Genomic DNA, 15,649 nt, shown 5'->3' with positions numbered 1-15,649 from the left:
TAGAGCAAGTGTTTAGCAGTATGTTTGTTTTGGTTGTAAAGTTTGGTCATAAGTTCATCAACTACTGCAATTGCAATTATATAGTCGTAATCGAATAATTCATTCATCAAGGTAGAATTTGTGAATTTCAAATTTTTATCTAAGATCGAACGTACAGCAATGGTTTTTAAAATATCGCGTAGGTCTCTCACTGGTGCATTTTTCTCTTTAATCAAATACTGTACGGTAACAAAAATTTCCTGTTTGTATTTTCATCTCCTTTATCCCATTCCCGAAGTATAGCTCTATAAATCTTCACTCTTTGCACTAAATCTGTAAATGTATGAGCACATTCGAGAATTTCTTCATAGCCTTCGGCATTATTAGCTACAGAACGAACTACAAAATTAAGTTTAGCTTCATCGTGTACAGATTGACATTCAGTTTGGGCCTCCGCCTGATTTCTTTTCGATAAAGCTTCTATGCATTGTTTGGCCTGGTTCATCTGGTTGATAAAACCAAGGAGTTTAGGAGTCTTCCGTTCACAATCATCCGATATTTTATCAGCTTTTAAAGAAAGATCTTCAAATTTGATTTGATTTCTTTTACACTGGAATCTGTTTCTTTTTCTGTTCCAGTGTAGAGATTTTCTAATTTGTATTGAATGGCCTGGACTGGTCCATCCAGATCGATTCTACCGCACAAATCTTCATTTACATCATCCGAAGAAATGCAACCCGTTGAAATAATAAATCCAACAAGTAAAGTTATTTTTATTGACATATTCGATACCTGCAGAAGTAATATAAAATTTCATTGTTTTAATTTTTTGTAATTAAAATTTCATAAATTATTATAATTAATGATATATGTTAAGAAGTTTTACTAATATTTAGTATCAATTTAATTATTTTAATTATTTTAAATCAAGCTCGTTAATAACCTTAACCCTATACTTGCTTCATATTAAATACGTTTTAACCTATATTATAATACATCTTACTAATTATTTTAAAGTATAAATACTATACAAATAATAAATAGCTATGAATAAAACAGAAACTAAAGGTTGCTTTTATATTGTCAAAATTTTCAATACTTATTCAACTTCATTAATTTACAGCATAATTATATAGTTATATATTTTTAAACTCATTTTTATTTAAAACTTTTAATTTCAGTTGTATTTAATATGATAAATTGTGTTCCTGAGTACTAAAATTTGGAATAAAAATGAGGAATATGAAAAATATTCGCAAATCGGAGAACAATTTTTTCTCTAAAATGTGTAGCATTTCTTGTGATCCAATTTTTTATTAATAATTGCATAATAATATGCACTATAATTAATACAAATAAATAAATACATCTTGAACTTATATTTTTGTCTTAGTATACAAACATTTAAATTAATTATTAAAATATTATATATATGTATTTACTTATAATATAATTTATAAATCTTTAAAAACGCGAAACACTGTTTTTTCTACGTGTGCACTTATAAAAATAGCTCTAATTTACTCACTTATATTATTCACTTCTCTGTTTAAAACTGCATTGCGATTTATTCAACTTCTCTTCATCATTTATATAGATATTATAGGGGAGATCAGGGTTCATCCAGATTCTCATATTCACAAGACTTTTTTAATAAATCTAAATTATATCTCTCGACTTTTGTATTGAATAAATTTCGTTTTTTTAATTTACAGAAAGACAATTAATGAATTTCTTCCAAATAGTAACGTCGTCTTTACAAATAAGCAGCGCTCAATACAGCATATATAACTAAAATTGAAGAAAAAATCTTTATATTACTTACTAGGTATTTTATCTTGTTAGCATAATAATATCTTTTTTCAAGAATATTTTAAACTTTTTAAGCAAATATAAATAACTTATATATAATCATAAATTTATATATTAGTAGTTTGTTTGTATACAATGGTAAGAAAAATTATTTTTATTTTTTATAGAAGATAATAATATATTATTTTATTTTAAGTTGAAACTCTTGCACATCGCAACATCTTCCTCTTCAAAACCAGATCCAGATTCTTAAATATAATCTCATTGTACATGCGATTTTTTTAATACATTTTTTAATTAATTCTTGATTTGGTATCTACAACTTTCTTCATTGCAATATTTTTTCTACAATATTTGATCCAAATTAGAAAAACAGATTTTGGAATAGTAGTTTCGTTAATTTTCATGTTAATAATAGTATAGGATTACTATATATTGGCTATATTTAGTTATAGGATAGTTGTCCTATAGCTTGTATTTGTAATAATTCTTATATGTTAAAAATAATATAATAATAGCTGTTATTAAATTTCTAATAGCAATTTTATCTGTTTTGTCAAACTGACGTGTAGCATATATATCGCATACATTTAAAAATATAATCTGATTTATGATTTTATATCGTGCATTTATGAAGAGAAAATTAATTAAGAAAATAAGATCATAATAATTTTTTTGCATTTTCGTAAAAAAGGATGTAATGTGTGCTATGTAAGCTGTTTGACCACTTGAGAGAGGATTGTATAAGACTACTTGAATGCATTGATCCAGACCTCTATATTACAAGAACCTGATCGAAAGACTGAAATTATGTAATCCGGTTTTATAATTCTCAAGGTGACAATTTTGATTATCTACACAATATTAGTGCATTTGGTATGAAAAAAAATTATTTGTTAAGTCTCTGGCCATTCTTTATTAACACACGTTGATATCCTTATAACTTTAAAAACTTTTATTAACTGTCGTTGAAGCTTTTGATTTCTATATGTGATCTCCTTATTTACAAGTACATTAATTACTCACTAGAACATTTATATTTATTTTGTTATATTCCATACTCTATGTTCGCGCCAATCAAAGCATGCGGTTATATCGATATATAAACAAAAAATCATCTATCGAAATTTATACAAATCAATCAATCAGTCAGAACGTAATCAAAAACAGTATTAAAATTATTGTAAATATACTTATAACTTGTTATTAATATAAAATAAATATATACAGTTATAATCAAAGTATTTACAATTGGTCCTTCATAAGGCAAGCAATCACAACATCCTAAATTTTTCACTCTATATATAAAGAATAGCGCCATGGCCGCCATCTTTCCGTAGCTAACATATTTTTCTAAGAAGAATATTCTTATCCGATCAATAGTCATTGTTAAAATGAGACACTTACTACTAATCTCTATTATCCCTATAATTATATCCTTTTAATTCGACTAATTTGTCGAAAATATTTAAATCTAAATAAAGTTCATTTTTATCAAAAAAGAGCATCTTAATGCTGCACGTTTGTGCACATACACCAGTTCTTTGAGTTCATATATATTGTTATTATTTTTATGTGTAAATTGTTGCAAATTCCCTCTCTGGTATAATCATTCTCGCAAAACAAGCCTCAACATTTTCCATCTGAGAGCTAAATTAGTTCAATTACATGATTACTCTTTCTACTACTGTTGACAATGAGTCAATGTCAAGTAACAATTTGCACTCTACCAGCGCGCAAACAGAATTTAAAGTTTCCTTTTCTTAGATACGGTGTATAAACTATCATTTTTCCTAAATTTTATTTATAATTTTTTTAATTTAAGTAAATAAACATCTGACCTGAAATTAATTGCCTGAGTGCAGTAATAAAATCGAGGACAAAAAATTACTTTCATAAATAATTTAATAAAATAATGAAATCTATTTCACGCAAAATAACTTTAATAAATAAACATATTTACCTTCAAAATATATCTTTGAATTATTTTATTAATTTGTATTTAGCGAATTAAATTTTGTTTCCAGAACGATTTTGCCAGTAATTCTGCATATAATATCCATTTTGAGAATAGTTCTGCCAATGAAAATAAATCATACTTATTCGTCATATGTTAAAATCATACTGTATTTGTCAAATTTTCTAAATGTTTGAAGAATCGATTCTCCAAAATAGTAGAAGCAAAAAGAACTCAATAAATTCGGCTAGTTACTTTTTTAATTTCGGGTTTGTAAGAATCAAGAACCACCCTTGCTTAAAAATCTAGATTATATAATTTTTTTTATCTTTACAGAGCAGAACAAAAATATATATACAGACATACAAATTTAAAAATTTGTATCCTGTTGATGTTTTGCTCAAATAAATAACTTCTAAATTTTAACTACATTTTTTTGTTGTCATATTTATGTCAACCGCATAAAACAAATATTTTGAAAATACTTCAATATGATATCATATATACTACTATATGATATCATATGACTTTGTAACAAAAATGATGATTTTTATCTATCGGTTGATTAATCGACTCTGATTTTACTTTCTCCAAAGTTCGAATCTAAAATTGCTCATAAATAAATGCTACTTTTTATTCTAATATTTACTCGTCAAATTAATTCAAAATGAGAACTTTTTTCTCTTGTATAGAGCAAATGTCTGTGTGAGTCAATCTATTTTGTCAGGAAGATTCGAACCTTGAAGAATAAATTCCTTTGGACTCGATAGTGTTTTTTTCATTTGTTACATTCATTGTATATTAACTGCAGATGCTTCTATCCAAAATAAGTCTCAACATTTGTTTATTTTTATGATAAAATATTGTACGTATTAGTTATACTAAAGTCACAATAAATTTTTATAAACTATCAAGTAGCTCCATAAGGAATTACAGGGTTTCTACATCTTCCAGAAGTGGAGGATTACCTAGATGATCAAGAACCTTTATAATAATGTGCTTTTTATAGGGCAAATACAAAATAACATGTCAACAAAATAAAAGCTTTGAATTTTTTGCCAATAATCAAAAACAAAATATTTATTTTTTTCTTATTGATATATTATTTCCATATCTCATATACCTTGATTTTGTAATTAACAGTATGACAAGAATATGTTATTAAAGTAAAATTTGAAGGAAACAATAATCAAATTTAATTACAATAACAAACATGTTACAATGAGAAACAAAAATTTTTGCTCAAATTACTCGAGCAACAAAAATACCACAAGGGGCAAAAACTTTATCATAATATGTGCCGTATGCAAAATGAAAAATCAATAATTTGGATAAAATATTTGATCATTTGTATGCGTGTATTATTAATTTGTTTGCTTTTTGCACAGTCAGTCGATAAATAAATAGTTTGATCGTTTTAAGTGTGTATGATCATATATTAATAATTGTTTGTTTTTGAACAGTCGATCCAATAAAAAAAAATTTTTCAATTCCGATTTTCGGCCCATTACAACAAGATGTTTTTGAATGCAGCATTTGTTAGCAGGATTTTAGAACTGGTTATAATTCATATTCAGAATTTCTGACAAGAACACAATGCAAATAAAAAAATATAATTGCAAAAAACTTGAAAATCAAATATAACATGCGTAATTTTTTTTAAAAAATATTAGGATGAAGTTACCATAATTATTGATCTTTGAGTCTATTTATGTAAAATAGAACCTTCAAGACAATTCATAGAAGTCGCATATCTTTTGATTTTTTTAATTTTCATTGTTTTTTAGTAGTATTTGCTCCTATTTCATATGGAAATATTTGGTAGTACTTAAAAACGTCTAAATCGAATTGGACGTCCTAGCATGATGTTATTGCAAACTTAACCTAGAATTATACATAATTTATAGTGCAATGAAGGCACAATTAAAGGCACAAATAGCACAACCTAACCATAATCTTGCTATCTTAAAAAACGTTAATAACTTTATAACCGAATATTGTGATCATATTTATTTTTAAAAGGGCCACCACCTAGAGCAAAATCGTACAGAGGTCTGGATGGTACTTTTTTTTGTTTTGTTAACATTGCTTGTAAAAACGTATGGGAAATTTTTTAAATTCTGTGAATATTATGTAATTTGTGTGTAGTACCAACTTCGGTGGCATAAATTATTTATATTTTACAATAGATCAAATTTACAACTACATGCTCGAATTTCAAAAGTCATAATGTAAGCCTCAATTACATTTAATATTTTATCAGTTCAATAAATTCTAGTTAATTGGAAGCTGTATTGTTTCAAACAATACCTGTTGCTTACGATAAATCTATTAGTTCCTATAAACACAGCGCTTATATTTTTCATCCAAGAGTCCATAAATCACAAATTTCCAATTTGTGACGAGGCAAAACACGAATGCAGGATCTTGGGGTCATATTTAATCATATTGAAGGTTACATGACGTAGAAATTATCGGAAGGCACAAAAATATATACAAGCATCGCCACATGTAATCATAACAGGCGATCAGTAAGTGAATAACAACTAAGTGTGCAGTTTAGTTAATGCAACTTATCAAATAGTTTAATGACAATAATATGGTAAGTATACTAAATAGAATTAATAGAACCAGTGTTATGTTATGTAATTTTCATATATATCACTTGTATTTTTGTGAATCATTGAATTTATAACATTTGCACAATAGCAAATACAAGTAATAAACGTTTAAAATATTTTCTTAAATGATTTGCACCGATATCTTCTTTTGTGGCAGATCAATTTTTTTTAATAATAAATATATGGTTATTGATTATATCGTATTATGATAATGGACATTTGCCATTTAACTTGACTTACTCTATATTTCGAATCTGTATTAGATAATATAATTTTCTCTTTCCTCTTTTTCCTTAATTTTGATCCAGTATAATTTTCTGAACAAGGATCCTTAACTGCTGCCCCAATTTGAACCATGAATAAATTAACTATATGTATATATTTCATATATATATATATATATATATATATATATATATATATATATATATATGCTGGTATGCACAGTGCTAGTTTTTTCCTCAATTCTGGAACATAAAAATAAATTTATGTGCTTCAAACATAGTGACCATTTACAAAGATGAATTTATGTAATTCATTTCATACTGTATTATTATATATTACGATGCTGCATTGACATTATTTTAATTATTTCATGTTTTATTTATAAACACGCTTAATCTTCTCTAATAGGGGTGCTAGAGGCTTGTTGTAACAGTTTTTTTAATTATCATATTTTGTGATCTACTGATTACCAAATTATCAAATAACTAGTGGGGTGGGTGGCATCGTGCCTTAAGGCAAATTGCTGGAACTTCCCGTTCGAGCTGGAACGAAATGTTCGAGGAATATTGAATGTTTTCAAAAAGATTATTATAAATATTGTAACCTTGTCTAATATTTATAAGAATTATATAAACTGAATTGCAGAGTTGAAATTATTTGTTTAAAGTATATTAGAACTATAGTCAGAATTAAAAATAAAATCTGATTTATTTTCGATATACAAAAAATTTAAAAAATTTAAAAAAAAAAAAAAAATGGTGCAATTTTTTTTTTCCAAAATCAATTATTTTGTTAAGACAAGCAGAAAGTTCTTTGAATCAATTGAATCGGACGCTTAATTCTCTCAAAAACTGCCATTTTTTGCACATTTAGCTCTGTATCTCCGAAATGGCTGGGCCTGCCTTTGCGAAAAACTAATAACCCCTTCTCCCAATCATTACTAATTGCATGTTTTTTAGATCATTCAAATCGGATGCTCCGTTCTCTCAAAAACTCGATTTCTATTTTCTGCACTCTTTGCTCTTTATCTCCGTAACTGCTGGACCTGCCTTTGCCAAAAACTAATCAGCTCTTCTCCTTATCAATAGGAATCGAATGTTTTTTAAATTATTCAAATCGGTTAATCCGTACGCCCGAAAACGTGGGCGAAAATTTGTATCCATACATACATACACACACACACACACACACACACACACACACACACACATCCATTTTTTCTGAGGTATGCCAAAACGTTCAGAAACCTTCAAAACGTCGAGAAATGTAAAAATTTTCAATTCCGATTTTCGGCCCATTACAATAACTTACCCTACGGGAAGTTAAAAATAACTCTTTAACTGATGTTCATTATTTTCCAATTAATCGTTTTCTAGATAAAGTACTGTGGAGAGCATTTTCATACATAATTATAAGTGTATTTAATTAAAATTCAAAACTTTGTAATTCAATGATGTTTTTATTATGCATCAATTTTTTGTTTTGATATATGAAATCATGACATACTTAATCTAACTTGGAGCTAATTTGCTCCAGTATTTGGGGCTAGTTGTAACATCTATCGGAGGAAGTAGTAACAACAATACTTTTAATGGATAATAATTGATAACAATAATTGATAATAATGCATAACAATAATTCGAGCTAATTTGCTCCAGTATTTGGGGCTAGTTGTAACATCTATCGGAGAAAGTAGAAACAACAATACTTTTAATTAATACTTTAAGTGAATCTAGGTAATAATATTGAAAATATTAAATAATGAATGAAATGTTAGAAAGCAATATTACTGAATATTGACCAAAATATTCATTGCAAATGTATTTTACAGTAAAAACTAATTTTGTTTCATAGAATTTCTGTAGTTATTTGAAATCTTTCTAAATCAAAAATTTGCAATCTACAGAAATCTTAATATTTAAAATATTTAGGATAATAACTAATCAATTATTTTTGCTGGAATTTAAAATCTAAGTTACTAAGATTACTGTCAACTTAAATTCACTCCATTTGTGTGTAGTATTCTCCACAAGCCAAAATATACCACCACTTCTGATTCAGTTTCTAAAATTAAATATGATTTTTCTCTTATAATTTTCAATTATAGCTTGTTCGAATTCCTTCTGCCGTTAAAACTTAAAATTGTACAATATAAAAAAACGATCATACATAACAAATTTTAAGCAATGCTGTGTTTGAAGCACGTCCAATTAGCCAATTTTGGCACCTACACAAAAAATTGATTTTGGAATCTTTTATCTTATAAACTCAAATAATTTTCAGCAGATATGATAGTCTAAAATGAGATATACTAATCTTATTGTATATTAATATTTTCAACTCACTGTCACATATATTATGTGAATCAAAATGCAATAACTTTAACAGCTATACTCTTAATTATGAACCGTTTATAACTGCAACTTTTCCATAATTTAATCTTTATTTTCTTAATAATCAGGCACTACAAATTGTGACATCACAAATCTGAAAGACAGCTTCGGTTTTATATTTTTTCTAATAAACTTACTTAATGATATTCTAAACCTTAGTTTTATCTATATATTTTTAAAATACTTTTAGTCATATCTATATAAAAATTAAATTATTTTCACGTCCCTACGGTACACAAACTTTTTCTTCGCTATTGTCGAAACTTTTTTCAAAGTAATTCATCAAAATATATAAGTATTATATAAATATTATACATATATAAGATTTCATAAATACGTGTAAATTTGTTACTAAATATTTAAAAAAAGTCAATCATATCTTTGCATGAAACAAATATTAGGTCGTAACTTTCCCTCGTGCCAAAAGTAAACTTGAAAGGTCTATTAATTAAACACATTTTTCTGCTATTACATGATATATTATAAATGATATTTAAATCATTTTACGTTTTATATTTAATTTTAATGCATTTTATCTTGTTACGCAAGAGATATAATTTTAAGAAATATATAAACCCTAACGCAAATTAAGTGTAAATTTTCCCAAAATATTTTTGACTTGCTTTCATAAGAATCCAAAATATTTATAACTTCTTTTCGTAGTTTAATGTTTGATATATCGAGCATATAGTTTACTTAAGTACTTAAAATATGCATTACTAACATATATCATTAATATTCAGATAGCTTTATTCATCAAATATCTCTTCAAATTGTCCACATTGGTTGTTTAGAAAATCAAAGAAAAAATTATGTACATATTGTTGTTTTTTAGAATGCTTTTACTTGCCTTAGTATTTTAATGTAATTTTATTTAGCATTAAATTAATAATATTAGTATTTTATAAAAAGACAGAAATGCTAAAAATGTATTAATGATCTAAGTTTGCATATATCGCTGTATGATCAGACTTTTTTTATTGTAACTGTTCATAGTTTGTTTAAATTCAATTAATGATTTCAATTTGGTCTTTTATTTATGGAATTATGTTACTTTTATCATGGTTCTTAAATAAAATATGCCTAAGTTCTAAATAGTATAAAATACATTTATTAACAGAAATACTTTCTTAAAAGCTGTTCTGATGGATTTTTACCTAATTACTGAGCTCTAACATATTTTTGATAATATGTTGAATTATCAATACTAACTTTATACTTTAAACTGATTCATACGCAAGATTTTTTTCAACTGAATATGCTGAATATATTAAAACTAATTTGAATTCTTTTATTTTTTTTCAAATAATTTTGATTACTAATTCTACTTAGCTGTTAATATATCGAACTAGATTCGTTGTTAATAGGTATTTTGTATTTCTTAACTAAAACTACCGTTTCATTCGATGTTCCTTGATTCACAATATAAATGAATTGCATATAATTCTCTGTAATTTTTTCTCGTTTTCTAATTTTATATAAATCTATAATTATATTTTTGCGTTTCAGACATATCGCTGCAAAATGTGGCAGTTCAAAATCACATTTTTTATCATCATTTTATGCTCTATATACTGTAGTCAATCAGCAAGAAGCCACCGCAATTCCAAGGAAAATCATCTTTGCAATGAGGAAACTATCAAAAAAGCTTTGGATAATTTAGATAATAGTAAATTAGAGATTTATGACCACATAGACGACCCAAGTTTTGATAAAATTATGTCAGATTATACGGATGCCTTAAAAATATTTAAAACTATCGCTAATAATATCGTGGCTTCTTGTCCTAATATTAATCAATCAAATTTGAAGGCGTATCTGGATGGACATCATAATATGGAGCAATGCTCTGAAGCTTTGCTGAAAGATGATTACGAGCTGGTAGAGAGAACTTGTCCTCAACTTTATGATCAAGGAAATATTAATTGTGTCGTGAATTACGTTGTTAATGGAACTGAAGGTTTCGATCACATCTTGGATTATTGCACCAGGGTTAAAACTAATATAACCCATAAAATTTTATTTTACAATGCGTTATCACAAGAAAGTCAAGCTGGTGTGGAAAATTACAAAAAACTATTTCAGCACATTAAGCAATATTTGAGCGATCAATCACTGACTCAAGAAGAAAAAGAGGGTTTTGCCAAAGTTGCCAAACACTTAATTTGGTCATCGTTTAAAAACAATCCACCAATCGCATATCCTGATCTAATGGAGCAAGCCTACCAAGTAAGTGAGTCATTAGGACAAAATATTGCGCGTGACCTGGTTGTGGATGCCGTCGATAAAAAACTGGATATTTTACAACTTCAACTCTTGATCGAACACATACCAAGCCTATCTTGTAAAATACGTGCGTATTTATACGTATATGGACATCTTGCAGATTATCCAAACGCAGATGAAGCCAAATTTCGTCTGGCATACCCAATGTATACTTTGCGGCATTCTCCAAACTATACAGCAGTCGACAGCCAACTTAGGGCATCTTTGTCTGCTGCTTATGAAACTTTACCTGAGTACGCCAAGGAGTTCATGAGTAGCGGTGAAGTTTGCTTCCAAATTGCCAATTTGGAAGGCAAAGAAACTGAAAGAAAAAATGAAGATGTTTTTATTAAAATACATGCCGGAAGGCGTAAAACAACTAACGAGTATCTTTTTGTAGAATCTCCTCAAGGTAGAAGAACCCGCTGTGATAGATCCGGTGTGGTTTCATATTTTTTCAAAACTGGTCCTCCGGAAAATATATCCCTGGTTCAAGGTTCCACAAGGACCACTGGGGATTTCCGGCTCAATGGTCCAGAAGGAGTTGACTGTAATGTTCCATGGACAAGTCGGAACGTATATTTCTGCTGTTTCATAGAATACATGCTGAGCAATTTTCATCATAATCACGATGATTTTATCAAATTTGCTCAAGCGCACGCATCACAACATGCTGATAAATTTTCCGAGAAATGTTTAATTTGAATTTAGAAAATTATAATAAAATATCTTGATTTTATTTAATGGAATAAACGTACATTTGTGAAATTTTAATTTAATATTATAATAATTTACTGGATTAGCCAGTAAATTTAGAAATCTGTTAATTATTTGGTTCTATAACTAAAAACTGTTAATAGATAAGTTGGGTGCTGTTCTGAATGATTTCGATATTTTTTTCGATAAACTTTTTATCAAAATTGTGAATTAATTAATATATCTCGACTCCAATAACACAAGGACCAAAATTAAATTGTAGACAAGCAGTTTTTTATTTTTAAATGTATATTTTTTAAGTTTTTTTCCACATTGCTACACATATTTTATAAACGATGCGATTTAATAAATTAATTTATAAATCAATTATAATATAACTTGACTTTAATTACCTAAAATGACCAAAATTAAAACGCCGATATTAAATTGTGTAGACTAGCTGTTTTTTGAATTTTTAAATGTGTTTTTTAATTTTTTTTTTCATTCCACTACACATGAAAGATGCGTGATACTTATCTAATTTTGTCGTTGGTTTTTAAAAACTACTATAAATTTGAGTATTTTTAGAATAATAATATAGTTGTAGCTTATATAAAATATAACTAAAAGGCTTTTCGTGTTTATAAACTACGTAATAATTGCTACGTAAAAGCATGTACGTAGCAATTATCGTGCTTAATAAAAATATATTATTACCATAGTTATTTAGTATATGATTTATTTTATTGCTTGTTAAATGATTTCAAATTTTATGCGCAAATAATGTTGTACATTTAGATATATAATTTGCAAACAAAGAGATTTATTTTAAATTTGTTTGTCACAATTTTAGGCGATCAGAAATTGACGATATATATAGTAAAATTTTAATCGGATTGGCAAATAACTTTTTGTGCATTTATTATATTTAGTTTTAAAAAATTTTGTAATATTTTCAAAATGCATCAAAGAGTAGGCAAATAATCTGGACAACTTCATAGATAAATTTCTGTTACATATGGCTCTCACAGACATTACAATATTTATTCAAAATAAATTAAAAACGTTATGAAGGAAATTGGTTCAATATAAGTGAGTTTCTCATTCCAAAAACAGAAGATTCTTTTAGCATCTTTGCATATCCACAATAGATCTTGATTATTATAATGCAATGCCAATGCTAATGTCTTTCACATATATCCAAACAATAGTAAACTATTAAAATAAAATTAGGTATTTGAGAAATTTATTTAAGAGTTTTAAATCACTGAAAACATATTAAATAAAAACAATGTTTTGAATACTTTTGTTTTAATGCATAACATTCATTATATTAATGAATAGTGTTTCTCTTTATAAAAACAAAGTTTTTTAGTATAAATATATATTTTTCAATCAACTGGTAATAAATACAATTTGGGTAAAATAGTAAATAACCCTATCCATCCCAGATCCAATGAAATAACAAGTTTCAAGGTATAGATATTACAATTTAGAAATGATATATACTAGGATGTTATATTTCACTGGAATGTATATCTACAATACATGTCGATTAATTTTTGTAAGTTTTAAATCAATTTAAAACTCAATATAATTAATATTATTAAAATGCTAAATATATAATCTAGAATATTATTAAAATATTCAATACTTTATAAGATTTCGATATCACAACCATTAGAAATGCTGCATACATTTTTCACTAGATATCTAAATTCAGTTTCTTAAAATACTGAGCATGGTATTTTTTCTTTAAATAATATTCAATAAAAATCGATCTTTAAAATATTTCCCAAACAATAGTGGAATGAATGTTTCTCATAGTTACCTGAGGATAATATTGATGTGATAGAAAATTCATAATTAAGCAGTTATCATGCTTTTATCAATATTATCCACAGCATTGATATTTTCTGTAACATCTTCAATACCCTGGGGCTCTGCTGGTTCTGGTGGATTTTCAGTTTTATCGTCCTTATTTGTTTTGGGGCTCAGCTCATCCGCTAGTTTTTCTCCAAAGCTTGAATCAATCTCGCTGAATTTTTCTGCTAGCCTTTTCATTTCATCAGCTGTCCAATTGGCTGTCCATCCTCGGAACAATTTTACCTAATAATCATAAATAAAATCATTCATAATAATAAACTAATTAAACAATGAAAACATAATAAAATGTCTTTGTTTATCCATTTTTTTTAAAGATTTTTTAAGATGTGCAAATTATTCCAATAATGTGCAAACTATAAAGTAAAAATGGGTCTGTGTATATTCATTGGCATATAAAAACAATACGACTTGATTGAATAAACAAAAAGTTGTCAATATATAATATTTCCATAATTCCTCAAATTTTTCATTATTTCGGTTTATCATATGAGTCATGTGCAAGTTAATACATTGCGATTGTGTTGTATTTCTCGAAACTCAATAGCAATATTGAAACTTCAATATTTGTGAAATTCTGTATCATTTTTCAGTACTCTAAAGCATATTTACATATATAATTTTAGATTGACGTATTTTCTTATTAAGTCTGTGAGCTTATATAAATCAATAAATAACAATCTTTTTCTAACTATTATTCGAATAACCGATTACAATAAAAAACACAGTATTACCCGACATTGAAATAAATTCATAGGCTTATCATCACACGTTGCATTTGCTAAAGAATTCACAACACCATTCATGTAAATAGAATTTGAAGATGATCCAATTTGTTCTGCAAGTATCGGTAAAAAATCACTTCGCTGGAGATCACTCCATTCAGAAAACCATTGTAACAAATATCTTATTTGAACATCTGTGGAAATAGTATTTGCAGCCATTATAATAGATACCCCTAAAAAAATTAAATGATGAGTACAGTTATAATGGATAGATGAATTTGACAATATACCTTAACAGATGATTTGGCACTTTGGTTTTAATAATTGTGGGAGAAAATAATTCAGCAAACGTTTTAAATTTTGTTTTAACTAATTAAAACTATTTTTTGTGAGATTCAGTTATACATATATAAATATATATGGATAAAGTAAAAACCAATAAAGCTATTTTACATACAGAATATGTCAACGACCTATGAAGGGAGTGCCGTTGGTACTCCTGAGAGGGCACCTCTGGTTTCACCTGAAGTTGCAGAAACGTCATTTTGATTATAATGTTTATTGTCATTTTACTTATTAAAACAAAGTTGTTTTGGTTACAATTACCAATAAAGAATTTTATGCAATCATTATTATTTTAATTAAATGTTTAAATATTATTTTATTAGTACAATATCAACAAACATTCCCCCACCATTCCTCCAGCAAGCAAAGCTTACTAACACCCAGAAAGTTAAACACAATCGAAGCGTTCACTTCTTTGACGTTGGTGTGTTTGTGCTGATAATTAATTTATATTAAAAGTGAACAATTTGTTGACTTAAAACAGTGATGATTTAGTGTTTAAAACAATAGTGATACACTTCTTTAATATAAATATCGTTTTTATACAAATTAAACTCATGTTTTTACAAGGACTACAAACTTTTTGGGTGAGTACCTTACAAAACTTACTTTTGTTAGTAGGAAAAAAATATTAAATTTGGTATTTATTTTGGATCTGAATATTCGTATAATTTTGGTCATATGTGATTCCTCTGAATTACTTTGTACAAATTCATTTGTGGGATTCTTACGCATTGCAATGACCTT

General features: G+C 27.0%; 2 protein-coding genes across 2 annotated transcripts in view; one reads left to right on the top strand and one right to left on the bottom strand.

Annotated features, from left to right (window-relative positions):
• LOC113373653 overlaps nt 1–11,957 on the top strand; it is a gene marked incomplete in the record, with an annotated part of 118,503 nt that extends 106,546 nt beyond the window's left edge. Inside the window, 1 exon segment of the mRNA XM_026613937.1 lies at nt 10,499–11,957. Coding sequence (XP_026469722.1) covers nt 10,512–11,957 — 1,446 coding nt within the window.
• Nucleotides 11,958–13,642: 1,685 nt separating this feature from the next.
• On the bottom strand, nt 13,643–14,923 carry LOC113373198. The gene is made up of 3 exons (XM_026613508.1): nt 14,848–14,923; nt 14,567–14,790; nt 13,643–14,057 (listed from the first exon to the last, which is right to left on the bottom strand). The coding sequence occupies exons 2-3, from the start codon at nt 14,774–14,776 to the stop codon at nt 13,815–13,817; spliced, it is 453 nt and encodes a 150-aa protein (XP_026469293.1). The 5' UTR covers nt 14,777–14,790; nt 14,848–14,923; the 3' UTR covers nt 13,643–13,814.
• Between the last annotated feature and the right edge of the window lie 726 nt (nt 14,924–15,649).

Source organism: Ctenocephalides felis, unplaced genomic scaffold, assembly GCF_003426905.1.
Source record: "Ctenocephalides felis isolate EL2017-DRISC unplaced genomic scaffold, ASM342690v1 CF-g0.4_SCAFFOLD_01604, whole genome shotgun sequence".
Taxonomy (NCBI): domain Eukaryota; kingdom Metazoa; phylum Arthropoda; class Insecta; order Siphonaptera; family Pulicidae; genus Ctenocephalides; species Ctenocephalides felis.
Note: the sequence above shows the minus strand (reverse complement) of the source record. Positions and strands in the feature narration are given on the sequence as shown.